This window comes from Neolamprologus brichardi, chromosome 7, assembly GCF_056152115.1.
Source record: "Neolamprologus brichardi isolate AB-2024 chromosome 7, ASM5615211v1, whole genome shotgun sequence".
In the NCBI taxonomy this organism is placed as follows: Eukaryota; Metazoa; Chordata; class Actinopteri; order Cichliformes; family Cichlidae; genus Neolamprologus; species Neolamprologus brichardi.
In genome coordinates this window covers 62139280-62154416 of record NC_142110.1, presented here as the reverse complement: position 1 = coordinate 62154416, position 15137 = coordinate 62139280, and the positions used below count along the sequence as shown (strand labels likewise).

The 15137-nt window shown below is 39.2% G+C and overlaps 1 protein-coding gene across 1 annotated transcript in view; it reads left to right on the top strand.

The window, feature by feature from the left end:
- nrn1la (neuritin 1-like a) overlaps nt 1-15137 on the top strand; it is a 103416-nt gene that overhangs the window by 65410 nt on the left and 22869 nt on the right. The window contains exon 2 of the mRNA XM_006797411.3: nt 11673-11817. Within this exon, the coding sequence (XP_006797474.1) occupies nt 11673-11817 (145 nt within the window). The remainder of the gene's footprint in view (nt 1-11672; nt 11818-15137) is intronic.

Here is a 15137-nt window from a genome sequence, read left to right as displayed (position 1 = left end):
ACATCATGGACAATAGTTACAAAAACACAATACTGTACAGTTATTAAGATTATTGTACAGATAAAAATGGCAAACCCAGGTTGTAGTGTGCAGACAGAGCAGGGTACTGGAAAATGTTTAAATAATTAAGAATATTTAGAATATTTAGAAAAAGTGCAGATTGTGCATTGTACCTGTGCATTAAAAAGTAAAACGTGTAACGTCCAATAATATTAGAAAAAGTGCAGATTGTGCATTGTACCTCAGTATATAAACTGAGAAAGATAATGTGCAAGTTATAACAGTAGTAGTTGTTCGGCTGATTAGTGCAAATTACAGCACTGATGTAAACATCTATGTTTGTTGGGAGCAGTTTTGATTGTATAGGCAGGTGTCTCCTGGCAGCAGAGAGATATATTTTACAAACAAACAAAAAAGATATAATATTGAAAAAAATCCTAAAATCCAAAGCTTTACATGTAACACACACCAAACACAGTTTACTGCAGTGAAGACAGTGTGTCAAAGCATGTGTAATAGGAGGAATACTGTACAGTATGTATAGTAGGCCACTCAAAAGCACTTTGCATGCTAAGACTGGACAGGTCCACTTAAAGCCGGGAAGGAATGCATGACTAATGAGGAAAGGAAAGCAGTGAGGGCTGAAGACTTTCACTGCCCATCTAACCACAGATTTAAGATGGGAGTATACTTAAAATTAAATTAAGGCACTACTTAAATACAAGCAATTTATTCTTTTGGCATGTTCATGACAGTTTTAGTCTTTTTCTTCCAGTTTCAGCAATTTTTCACTAGTATGACAGCGAACATGGAAAACAACTAACATGGACAGTTTGGGCAAACACAGACACTCTCTACTAACACTTTGCTTTTTGTTAAAGTTTATAGTTATGACTCGATCAAGTGACCCTGAACCCTCCCTTAGCTATGCTACATAGGCTTAAGCTGCTGGGGGCTTCCCATGATGCACTGAGGTTTTCTTCTTCACTCACCTCTTTCACTGTGTGTTTAGAGACCACTCTGGATTTGGTAATTAGTTATTACTAATCCACTGTGTGTATTTTGTTCTATTTTCCTCCCCTCACCCCCAACTGATCACAGCAGGTGCTTGCCCCTCACTGAGCCTGGTTCTGCTGGAGGTTTCTTCCTGTTAAAAAAGAGTTTTTCTTTCCCCCTGTCACCAAGTGCTTGCTGAAGTGGGTCATCTGATTGTTGGCGTGTTCTCTGTATTAATGTAGGTTCTGTATCTTAAAATATAAAGTGCACTGAAGCAACTGTAAATAAAATTGAATTGAATTGAGCTGGTATTTATTCAGTGCCTTTCTACTCTTTTGAGTATTTAGAACACTTTTTTTCTCACATGTATTAGTTTGAATATTTGCACGTGAATCGTTTGATTAGTCAGTATTACTCAGGGTTAAACTTGAAGTTCGCTCACTAGGCTTTGTGATAGATTTAAAAAAATATTGAACAAAAACTGTCTTTAAAAATGATTTTGAGGGAAACATGGGAACTCTTTTTTGGTAAACAACAGCTTGGTGACCTGTCACAGCTTTAACTTGAACTTAAAAAGTAAGGTCACAGCATTACGCCCATTGTGAAAGAAAAACGGTCTATTCCTACATGTCCTTCGGCAGCTTCTCTTCACAGTCACACTTTCTTTTTTTTTTTTGGACCTTGTGCTCCTTTATTGGTCATTACTCGTGCTCTCGTCCTTCCCTATTGTCTCCTTTTTTCTCTCACACATTCATCTTTTCTCCTACTCCAGCTGTTTTTCCCTCCTCAGGTCTTCATTAAAACTTGATGGAGATGAGTGAAGCCAATAATCTTCAAACTTTTTGAACAACCAGGCCTGAAATCAATAGGATTCCTTAAAAAAACACAAAAGAAAAATGAGAATAGGAGAAGCTCTGGTTTATTAAATATTAAACAGTAAATCTCTGGGGAGGTGGGGAGGAGCTGTGGCGATGCAGTGTCTGACCCAATTAGCATCTCCTGTTCACCTGCCAGGCTACAGCCGTGGTTCCTCTCTTGACTTTTACCCATCACGACAAGCCTCTTCTGGGACAGACACACTCTTCAGCAGTGTTACCTCCGCCGTCTTGTACACTAATTATGACATGATGCATCTGTGCCTGTCACACCATTGAAGAGGGCCATTTTAGCTCGGTAACTATCAGCTCCAAAACGATCTCACTCTTCAGGAGAGATGGCTGTCACAAGTCACTGTGAGGCTCCTCTGGGATGAGCTAACTGTTTTGTAATGCTGCCTCAGCTTTTTATGTCACCCGTCTTGAGTTTCCTACAGATATTTTAGCTTAACTTTAGAAATACTCTTATGTATACATACACATCTATTTTAACAAAAGGTTTTAAGATTTAAATCTGCGTTATTCAGTCTGATTGTTGAGGCCCCGCATCCTGTCACATTGGGGACATTTTTGAGCACTATAGTTAGAATTACAGCCTATAACAGCATCAGTTATTGTCCTGTTTGAAGTACTTTGTTCTTTTAGGTGCATTTGGCAGAAACTATGGAAAAAATGCACATTTTAAAAAAAATAAACCTATTGTTTCGCGGCTCTGCCCTCTTCACATAAGATGAGCGTAGGAATATGCCAAAAAGCTGCATACGCATAAAAAATGCCTCAATGCTGGACTGAACTGTCCAATCCCTGGTCTATAAAGACACGCTATGAGCAAGGTTTTATAAATCCTGAAAACAAAGCCCAGAGGAGTGGCAGGAGTCTAGTTCCTTCTCTGAATTACAATATGCTCAAAGGTTATTATGGATTTCTCTGTCTGATTATGCCAGAAACATGATGGTTATCCCCCAGCTTTAAATCTTTAAGCAACTAACCTTTTAGCTTGTGTAAAGTCTAGAAAGTTTGTGCGCACTATTATCATAGTATCAGCTGCTCCTGCTTCTTCAAGTTACTGGTTTCATCTTGAGCGGGAGAACACATTATTTGTTTGGATCCATATTTACATGTTTGCTGCAGTTGATTTCTTTGAGTACTCTTAATTTCCTGCACTGCTGGATTCTAACATTCTAATATTTGTAATAGCTGTATGCCTCGTCTGTCTTTGAGCATCGTTCTGTCTTTGAAAGAAGCACCCGAGATGCTTTCTTTAAATTTCTTACCTTTTCTCCTGGATTTTTTTTCTCCTAATTCTTTACCCAAACATGAACACAAACACATGGCACTGTCATGAGACGCTGACTCTTTTTGTGCTTTAACATATTCCGTATGTTTGTTCAGTGATGTGAAAAAGTGTTTGCCCTCTTCCTGATTTTTTTTGTACGTTTGTCACACTTAAAATCTTTCAAATCATCTAGATGAAGTTGTTTATTATTAACAGGAATAAACATAAAAAGGGAAATGAAAGCTAATGGAAAGCTAAGTTCAGTTTCTCTAGCCACACCCAAACCTGATGACGTCCATACCCATTCTCAATAAAGAAGAGAAAATGGAGTAGATCAAAAGATCCTCAAAAGCCAGACATCATGCTGTGAGCTAAGGAAATTGAAGTACAAATGAGAAACAAAGTCATTGAGATCTCTTTGTTGGGAAAAGGCTATAAAGCCATTTCTAAAGCTGTGGGAACAGTGAGAGCCATTATCCACAAATGGTGAAAACATGGAACAGCGGTGAACCATCCCAGGATTGAGGAGGAGATCAAAATTACCCCAAGAGTGCAAAAACGACTCATCCAAGAGGTCACAAAAGAACCCAGAACAACATCCAAACATCCTGAAAGAGAATGTCCAGCCATCTGTTTGTGGCCTCAACCTGAAACACATTTAGGTTCAACAATGATCAAAACACTCCAACATGAATTACAACAATAATGCAAAGATGAGTGGGCCAAAATCCCCCCACAGTGCTGAAAAAGACTCATTGCCAGTTATTGCAAACAGTTAATTGCAGTTGTTGCTGCTAAGGGTTATTAGGTTTCGAGTGCAACCACTTTTTCACACAGGGCCATGTAGGTTTGGAGTTTTTTCCTTCCTTTAGAAACCATTTTGTGTTTACTTGTGTTATCTTTGAGTGATATTTAAATTCGGGGGTCACCAATTTTTCTGACAAAAACTTTAAGAACCAGAGGAGCTCCCAAAAGAGTTTCGATCGTTTTGCAACTCTAATTATGTTTGCTACATTAAATTTCCCTTTTGTTTTGTTTTTCCACAGCCGATGACTGTGGGTCACTAACATTAACTCTGAAGCCACCAATGCTGAGCTGTGCTTGAATGCAAAAAGGTGCTTTTATTTCTAAGCATGCAGACTCCTCCACAGATCTATTAGTATATCTATTTTGTTTACTTTACTGTGTCCCAGAGAGCCAGCGCTATACGCTGACTCATTGTTATAGCTATTTTAGACTTGTACATGGTGTCCAGTTTTTAATGTAGTGTAACCATAGTATGTCCCCTCCACTGTACAACTAATAACCAAAACCTGTAGATATATCCAGTTATATCTAACACAGAGTTACCTAAGAAGGTACAATTAAAGATAAATATTATAGTTTTTGTTTAAAATCTCGTATATATGCAGTGATAACTATTCAAACATTGTGATTCAATAAGCAGCTAGTCATTGGTGTGCGTGGCCCATCACAAGGCAGGAGCCTCGAGATGAAAGAGCAGGCAGATGCATTTTTTAAAAAAAGGAAAGACAGGAATAAGCAGCAGATGGCAAAAGCAAGAATCTGCCAAAACATTTTATTGCACCTCCTCTTGTTTTCACCTTCTTCATCACAAGTGAGGAGACAGAAGGTGGAGGTAAGGAAATGCCATAAACCAAAATAATTCTGAAATCTTTGTGTAAATCAGGCATGTTTGTTTTCTGTTTCAACCCGTCACCTCTCATCTGTGAGGTGAAGTGACAGGTGACTTAGTGTTTCCAGACACACGTCAGGTGTTCTATTGATTTCCTGTCTATCCTCCACCTGAAGCAATGAACCTGGGACGTACTTACCTGTGTAAAAAAAAAATCAAGAATGAAAGAGTCACTAGTGAGGAAAGGTGTAGCAAGATAATCGCACTCTACTGCAAATTAATAATGACTCTCATAAACTGTTCATATTTTTTTCAATTTAAATAAGATTCAAATTAAAAAATAACTAAAAATAAATAAGAGTTTTTTAAAAAAAAAATCCATTTACTTAAATTATTAGAATATGTCTTAAAATTAGTCAGTGGGTATTATTGAAGCCTGTGTTGCTTTGACAGAAGCCCTCAGCTCATCGTTTTTTGGATGTTTGGTGTTTCTCTTCTTCCTCGTTATAATACTCCATAGATTCTCTGTGGTGTTCAGGCCATGCACGTTGGCACTGTGGGAAGGCACTAAGTCCTGCTGGAGAGGGAAATTGGTGTCTCCATAAAGCTTGTCAGGAGGTGGAGGACCTCCTGGTAGATGCTGTGTTGACTTGGACTTGTTAAAACACAGTGGACCCGACCGCCTCCAACACCAGCAGGTGAAACGGCACCCCAAATCATCACACACTGCAGAAGCTTCACACTGGACTTCAAACACCTTGGATACTGTGCAACTTCACTCTTCCTCCACACTCTAGGACCTTGATGTTCAAATGAAATGCAAAGTTTACTTTGATCTAAAAAGAAGACTTTGGGCCACTCAGCAACACTGCAGTACTTTTCCTCCCTAGCCCAGATATGATTCTTCTGACGTAGTCTCTGCTTCAGGACTGTCCTGATATTAGGAATGTAAGAGCTGCAGCTTGTTTCCTGAAGACATCTGTGCATGGTGATGTTTTCATGGCTGATGCACTGATACCCGCCTCAGTCCTTTCCTTGTGAAGCCTTCCCAAGTTCTTGAGTTGATTTTTCTTGACAGTCCTCTCAAGGCTACACCTTTTCCTACCACAATTTTTCTTCCATCAACCTTCCAATAATATTTTTCAAAAGCCAGTTGAATAACGGCCTTTTCAGCCCTGATCGTCTGTGTTTGAAGGGGTCTTTATGTATCTTACCAAGATACCTCCCATGTGCCTCTTGGGTGAGGTGTTCGGGGCACGTCCAACCGGGAGGAGCTCTTGGAAGATCCAGGGCTTGCTGGAGAGATTGAATCTATCAGCTGGCTTTGGAGAGGTTCTGTGTCTTCCTGGATTAGCTGGAGGAGATGGCTGGGGAGAGAAAGATCTGGGCATCTCTAAGAGACTGCTCCACAGACCTGGAAAAGCAGCAGAAAATGAATGGATGGATTTAATTTGATTCATTATTAATCTACCTGTTGTTTTCACATTAATACACTCTTTACAACACAGCTCAGGGTGACTGTGTATGCTTGTCTTCTGCTGTTCTTTTCAATAGGCTATATATTTGAGGATAAAGATCCGGTGTCTTCTAGTTTAGATTTAAATTGGAAAAAGGTAAAGCATTAATTTGATATAAAAACTGATGAGCAAATTTAAATGGTAAATGGACTGGTTCTTATATAGCGCTTTTCTACTCATCTGAGCACTCAAAGCGCTTTATACAACTTGTGCATTCACCCATTCACACCCATTCGCACAAGCACATCTTTCTAAGGCTACGTTCACACTGCAGGCGAAAGCGCATCAAATCCGATTTTTTTGACCCTATGCGACCCATATCCGATCATGGTATGACAGTGTGAACGGCACAAATCCGATATTTTCAAATCCGATCTGGGTCACTTTCGTATGTGGTACTGAATCCGATACATATCCCATGTTTTAGAAAACGACTGCTGTTTGAACGGTCATGTCGAATTAAATCCGTCTTTTACGTCACCGACACAAGACAGACGCCAATTATCAGCGCCAGAGAAGACATCCGAACGCTTCCTGGCCATCCGGTGTAGATGTCAGTGAAACTGTTGGGAAGACAACGTTGGAGAAACGTGAACATTTTATTTATACTTTATAATCTGCAGATTCTGACAGAAATCTGCAACTATCCTTTGAAGCACCGCTCCTCTAAAACAGCAACAAGGATAATTATTAGGTTATTTACATTATTATGTGAATAACAAAATAACTTAAAGCAAAAATTGGGAAACGTAAAGTCCGAAGTCTTTATATTAATGGCCATCAGTCAAACAATACTGTTTGCTCTGGGTCTAAACAGAGCGCGTTGTGTGTGACATCTTCTTTTGCGCATGCGGGCCGCTTTGAGCGTTCACACTAGAGCACGTTTGCTGTCGCATTTTATTTGTAGTGTGAAGGAGCAGACAAAAAAATCAGATTTCATCAAAAAATCGGAATTGATCATTAAGACCTGCAGTGTGAACGTAGCCTATGTGCTTCATAGCTAACATTCACACACATTCATACTCCGATGGATGCATCGGAGAGCAATTTGGGGTTAATATCTTGCCCAAGGATATTTAGCATGTAGACTAGGGGAAGCCAGGAATTGAACCACTAACCTTCCAATCAGTGGATGACCTGCTCTACCACCTGAGCTACAGCCACCCCGTTTAACCAACAATTCCTAAATAATGGCATCAAAGTTTGACTATCCCTTACCACTTGCCTCTAGCTTGTGGGAGGCACATAATTGTAGTACTCGGGGAAAAAGTATTTTATGTAAACCCACAATCATTACATATTCCTTGGCGGTTTAATTGGGAAGACAAGTCATTATTATAAAAAACATATTTTCCGAAGAATAGGGTTTATTTTTCTGGCTCAGGATGGTGAATCCCCCTTGTCTATCCTATAAAGAGCTGATTGGTTTGTTTTTGGGAATCAAGCTTGAAATGTTGAGATTAGAATTAAAAGTGACAAAAAGTTAAAAGCCTGTGATGGAATAATTCCTTCTTTTGCTTTCATGACACTTTGCCAGTCCCTGAAGTCTTCTCAGGCCTCTGATTCATATTCATTTGCTGCTGCTTGAAAGATGAGAAAGAATCATCTGAATCAAACACTCGTGCCTCTGCCCTGAAAGAGCTCTCGTTGTCTGCAGCGCGTACATGAAAGCTTGGTTCTCTGCCATTTCAGGCCTCAGCAAATACCAGCGCAAGACCAAAACACGCAACAGTTTTTAAATGATTACTTCAAAATGCATCACCTAATTGTGCATCTGTGGAAGAACTTCCTCTTCTTTCCAAACTCAATTGTGACAGATGAGATGCTGTAAACAGCTATGTGACTTGGGGCTCTCGGGAGTGGCATTTGCACTTTAGTGGCAGATTTTTTATGTCCTCAGAGAATTTTCATACACAAACAAACAAGAAGCAGATTTTTGAATGGCCTCTATATATTTTTTATTTCTCTCAATGTGTCATATAGGGATGAATCATCATGCTGAGAACAGTTAACCTCAAATCTGTAATATATTTAACAAATTTATGACTTGATTTGAAGTATTCACTTCAAACTATAACATCAGACAATGTCATTTCACTTGAATTCACCTGTAGTTTAGGTGGGTCTGTACCACTTTCTGACACCGGAAACTGCATTTTTAATATGAAGCGTTGTATTCCCCCTCTGTCAAGCATGCTCCCCTAATCTTTACCAGATACTTTGAAGTGACAGCAAACAGCTCGTCTTGCTTGTTGTGTCCCAACAATGCACGCTGACAACTGATATGATGCTGCTTGAGCTGCTTGACACATGACAGATTTGTTGTTGTTGCTTCTGGTTGTATCCTTTTCTGAAAGGTTATTTGTATTTCTGCAGTTAGCATATTTCTCATTCAAGCTGTAAATGTACAGCTTCAAAATCAATTCTGATTTGAAGAATGAATGAAGTGACTTTATACGCTTTATACGCGTAAAAGAGGACAATCAGAGAATATTCTGCAACTTTCCCCCTCACTTTTATTATGTTTCAGCATCATGGGGTTATTGCTTTTTTCCAACCTGTAATATTTCTGTCATTTTTAAAGAAAAAAGTGTGATCCAGTCCCAAAAGCCTGACAGACAGCGTTAGAGAGTAGCTGCTAGACATGGTGGAGCTTTAGCAGGTGATGCTACCACAGATTCTAACAGAAACACCTCTTCATATAGTTATTTTAAACAAGCAGCTGGTTGCTATCACCCACATAATCAGGTGACCCTATATAAGTTGTAAGTAGGTCATCTGAACTGGCTGACAATGAAGTGAATATGTTAATCCCAAAAAATAAACTTTCTCAAATAGTGAGGAAGTGCAGTGTGAGGCCAGAGCCAAAAGAAGCGAGCCGGTCGCCACAAAACACAACGGAAAAAAACATGTTTACAGCCTGGTATGAAAATCGGTTTAGGTTTCAGTAGCTGATTGCACGGGGAGTGAATTTTTATAAAACTTATGCATTATTAAGGGTGTGGGCGCTTTGAGTGACAGGTGGGTGCTCTCTTGTGTTCGGTGTTTGGTTGTGTTAAAGAAACTCTAAAGATGCTGCTGTTCATGTTCCCTCATATTTCTTTTACATTTAAATCCGTTTTCCACTATAGTATGCAAAATAACTCTCATAGGATACAGTGGGACAAAACATGAGACACCAGGTGACCTGGGGTTGAGCAGGCCCCAAATTACATGCCAGCAGCAACCCACAGATCAGCTCTCTTAATCCTAAACCACCTTGTAACTTTTTCTGCAGCTTTGCTCACAGATTGAACGGCCCCCCCTCTTGGCCTCTCCTGTAAGTCCCAACCACATGAGGACTTTGCAGAATGAATGTCCTGCAAAACCTCTGCATCCGACTTCAAGCTCATAGAGGTTTCTGCACTCTTCCACGATGTCTTGGCACCTATTGGATTTCCTCTCATTCACTTCAGTATACACTTCTCATATTGGTAGCTGTAGCTCAGGAGTGTCCAGTCTGCATGGCAAAGCATCCTTGATCAAGATACTGGACCCCAATGCATTCATCGGAGTGTGAATATTAGATAGAAAGCACTTTGAGGCATGCTTTGAGTGTTCAAATAGAACAATAGCAATAGAAAAGTACTGTTTACTAGTCCCAGGCTACTGTGTGTTCCAGCATGATCGGATGTTTTGAAGCTTCAGAGGTGATGATCGTGTCAGATCTGATCTCCAGCTTCTTTTATTCTCTTAAGAGAACCAGAGGCTCTCTCTTTCACAGCATGTCTTCCTCCCCTTAACCCAACCGACTGTGGCAGATGGCCGCCCCTCACTGAGCCTGGTTCTTCTGGAGGTTTCTTCCTGTTAAAAGGGATTTTGTCCTTACCACCGTTGCCAAAATGCTTGCTCATAGGGGTCATATGATAGTTGGGCTTTTCTCTGTTTTCTTTGTATTATTGTAGAGTCTTCATCTTACAATATAAAGCACCTTGAGGCAGCCGTTGTTGAGATTTCATGCTATATAAATAAAACTGAATTTATCTGATTTATCTGCAATGACCTCTATACATTATATACATATATATACATTCTTTCAAATGGCAGTTGATTAGAGTTAGTTGGGGCAGGTCTGTTCTACTAATTGATGCATGCACTTCTGTATGAGTTAGCATGCCCAATCACCGTGATATGACTGATCGTGACATATGCAGGCTGTTTTCTTTTGCATTGTGCGCCTATTTGTAAATATGTTTCATGGATTTTGTGTCAAAATAGCCAGCTGATACAAATTCTGATCATATTGTGAAACTGGGATTGGGTGCCTGTTGACCGTACAAACTTGAGAAGTATGAGAAGATTCTGGACGGGCATAGCTGTGAACAGCCACGTAAATAACTGACTGTGAATTTAACACTAGTTTGTTATGCTTTGTTTCTATAAAATGGTGATGAACAGGAAAATAAAAGTCAGAAGAACAACTGAAGGAATAATCAAGAATTTGTGTAAACTGAAATCTCATCTTGTTTGAATTCATTCATTTAATTAGTTTGACTTTGTTTGTTACCAAATTTCTCATTATGGGAAATAAAAAGCAGCTGCCCCTGAAGCTACAGTAGCAGCTGCTGGTATATACAAATATAGGTGTTTACATAGAAATAATTATTTCTGCTTGTGGACTTAAAACAACTTACCTGATTGCATCTGTCTCACTTGCCAATACAGTCATTTTTTTTTAATGGGCAGCTAACGAAACATGAAAAAGAGATGACATCTATTTTTTTTATCCCTCATAGTCGGCTCTAATTGGTTGGCTGCTCTCCAGAGCTGGAAATACAAATCAGTGGAAATAACACTAGCCTTCAAATTGCCGAACAAATTTGAGATATGGGTGATGATTCAGATGTCTGAAAGGAGACTACATCGATGGAATTTAAAGTGTTTCCTCTTTTTGAATGAAAATAGGCATCTTGTCTGGGAGCTTTCATTAGTCTGAGTATTGGCAGCATTTAAACACGATTTGTGTAGGTTGTTGCTGAGAATAAAAACAACTCCGACTGGGCTTTTCTCTTCCATTTCCTGGTCACCGAGCCTTTACGTGTCTCATCTTGTAAGCTATAAATCAGCAGTGGGCTTTAACTCGGAATAATTGAGGGGAGAAAAAGATCAAAGTTAGGCCCACAGCTACCTGTAGGTTATACTCAACTCTTCAGTCCTATAACTTATACAAACAGCTCCATTGATATACTTTCTATAATTAGGTACAACAAAGTGTTACGTTTACCGCTTATTAATCTGTTTTAAATGAGGTTTTTTTTCAGTTTAATTATACTCTGTACTTGTGGTTTTGCAAATAGTTACGTACTTTTTGTGTATTTGTGTTTGCTTTCCAGTGCTGAGTCCGTGTTCTGCAGTCTCAGCCAGAAGGTGTCACTCCATCTACAAGGGTTTCGCTCAGTGTCTGATGGCTCTGGGCGACAGTTTGACGGACAGCGCCCGCAAGGAGGAGGACACGCACGAGATACACTCCATCTGCAGGTCATTCACTGCAGTCACAACAGCGCAGTTTCCCTCAGATCACTTTCAGTATTCAAACACTTGTTAGTGAGCATGTGGCTATTTAAGAGAGTGGGTTAAGAAATTAAAGACAGAGGCTCTGTTGGGAAAGAATTACTGATTCTTGGAGTTGGAAATAGCATGCAAAAAAGTTTAGATAAGAATTTTGCAATTCCACCAAAGCAGCCTGCTGTCTGATAAGGCAGATAGAGGCCAAAGAATGGTGCAATCTGGTACCACAGACCGGTCTTGGCTCTCTAATTCCTCACTAGACTTTTTACATGCAGTTATGAATTGATTTTTCTCAAATAATGGTGTGTGAACATTACTACATTTTTACCAGGATTAATAGCTGCCTGTAAAGAGTTTAACCATCACTGTGAGGCAGAATAAGCCGTAATTCAGTCGTGCACTTTAATTAGAAGGCGTTACATCGTTTAAATTGCACTCCTCAGTGTCTAGTGAAAACATAAACGAGAGTATTGTTGGGAATGTTCACTTCCTCCACAGTATATTTGATAAAAGTCACTAAACCTCCAGCAGTTATTTGTACAAAACATTTCATTGGGACAAATAAAAAAGGAAAAAAAATGTTAAATTTATTACAGTCAGAGATATTCGGACACACAGCTCACAGAGTGTGCGAAGGTAAATGAGGATACTATCTTAATTGTCTGCTAATGATTAGATGATTAGATGATTAGCATTATCTACACTGACATCATGTTTTAGTTAGCTGTTTTAGCTTTATCCCTGTCCAGCACATGTCAGTTCTCAGGTAGAGCAGTTCAATCACTCTCCTTTTAGAAGAGTAGCTTAACTGGTTACCTGTCACTTCACGATGCTAATTATTACTTTTCCTTTTACCGCTAAAAGTCACCATTATTAACTTAATGCTCCACTGGTGGGTCTCTAACTGGCACTTTGATACCAGTTTCTGTTTTTGTGTTGGTATTAAACTTCATATATGATTAACATACCAACATTTTGACCCAAAAGTAAACTTGGGCATTGAAAATAAAACTATTCTAAAAAAATGTTAGTTATATTATGCTGTTTGCGTACCATCACACTGAAGATGCTGGACCACAGAACACACATTAACTGTTTATATTTCATCTATTTATTCCTCCTCTTTTGCAAACGTAATATTCATTTGCCTTTGTGCCGCGTCTTCGACGAGTCAACATCACAGGACTGTGAATGTGCTCCCCAATAAAATAAAAATTGATTGAACAGAGTGGGTTATATGAGAGGAATATCGAAGCTCTCATTTAAAGAGACAGAAAGATCATGGTGATGGAGGTGAAATCAATTTCAACATGTTTATCTTGTTCACTGTTTTGTTTTATATGACAGTTAATTTGACGCTGATGCTAAGCTGCAACTGTGAGCCTACAACGTTTTAAGCTATGAGTGAAAACAGGATGTTTAGCTTCAAGCCTGTTTGGTGAGTAGATACCACCACAGTTACTGGTTTACTGTCACAGAATATTTAAGTCAAAGCAGGATGGAGGCGTTAAGTGCAGAAAAAACTAAGAAAGCTGTAACAGTTTCAACATCTTTATCGACAGCAACAGTAGAGGTGGGAATCACCATGCACCCCACGATACGATATTATCACAATACTTAACGCACGATACGATATTATTGCAATTTTTAAAAAATATTTTGCGATATTCAGATTCTGTACATAAAGGTAAACTTTATCAATATTCATTTTATCTAATATCAAAGTCTCACACTCAGTCTTTCTCTCATTTCAGTCAGTTTTATTGTTGACAAACTGAACGGTTTGTATTACAGTCTAGTCCAACTTTTACTACAATTATAGCTATTCTGACCTATGAAATTTGTGAAAACTATGCAGCCCCTTCAGCAACTGAAGAATTTGAAAGTAAATTAAAATAAAATATAATTTTACATTAAATAAAAAAGTTTTAAACTTAATTAAAATAAAACATGTCTTAAATTAAAACAAGTAAACTGTCATGTTTATTGCTGCCATAAAAAAGTTAAACACATTTGGACAGTGAAGGAATGTCAGGATTCTTGCTCAGAAAAAGGATCAACATGCTCTGAAGCATGTTCCAGTCCCCAAAAACTTTTTTTGTAACAAAATATCGATTTCTGCTGTCCCTGTATCGATACATTATTAGCAAACAAAATATCACGATACTACACAGTATTGATTTTTTCCCCCACCCCTAAGCAACAGCAACAATGTTATTTAGAAGTTAGAAGTTAGTTCACGGGGACAACTGGAGTTGATCAACCCGTCCAAATTAGAGGGGTCCACTAGGAGGGTGGACCCCTCTTAATGCAGCCAAACCAGAGATAAATGTTCCTCAGGCAGAATGCAAAGCTGACTGAGTGCAACTGACTTTATCTTACTTTGAGGACAGGGTGAGTCCTTCGTGGAGGGAGGCGGCTGGTTTGTTGACTTGCAGGTAAGTGAGTTCCAGGAGGGCAGGCGACAAGAGTCAGTGATCTTGGTGAGAATGACCAGTTTCATGGGAGGAAGGTCCCTACACCAATCATAGGCTACGTCTACGCTAATCTGGATAAATTTGAAAATGGCGTTTTCGTCTAAAAACGCTCCGCGTCCACACTATCGTTTTCAATCGTTTCCGAACAGTTTTTCATCTACACTGAAATGACTGAAAACGCTTATGTTCCTGTATTGTCCATGCGTGAAACGTAAGACGATTCGACCTGTTCATTTCTATCTGCCGTTTATTTACTTTCCGGCTCTTTGAAATGTCGTGGCAAGAAGTTGAGGAAAAGCACCGAGTTTTTTAAATTGACTGACAATGAGGTCGAGTTGTTGCAATTAAAGAATTTGAAGAAAAACTATCTGGAGCATGTACAAACTGATATTTATCTTTAATAGGGATGTCAAAATTGGGAGCAAACAAAACAACTGCTGTATAATGCCCTCTGCTATCTTAGTTTAATTGGCCACATGACTAAAACGCATCATCGTTTTCGAAAGCATGCGGTTACGCTGTCCACACTGCAACGCGAGCACCATTTTTAAACGTATCTGCTTTGGAGAGCATTTTCCAAAAGCTCAAATTTCCTTGACCAACAACGCAGTCTGAGTGTGGACGAAAGGCCAAAATGGAGAGAAAAAGATGCGTTTTCAAACAAAAATGTATTCGTGTGGAGATGACCTTAGGTGAGGGGAAGGTTCGCTGGAAACAGGGAGACAAAGGTGTTAGCAGCAGGGTGCAGAAGGTAATAGTGTAATAGAGTAATAGTGGTAAGCCGATCCTTAAATGCTAGTGGGTGGTGAATTC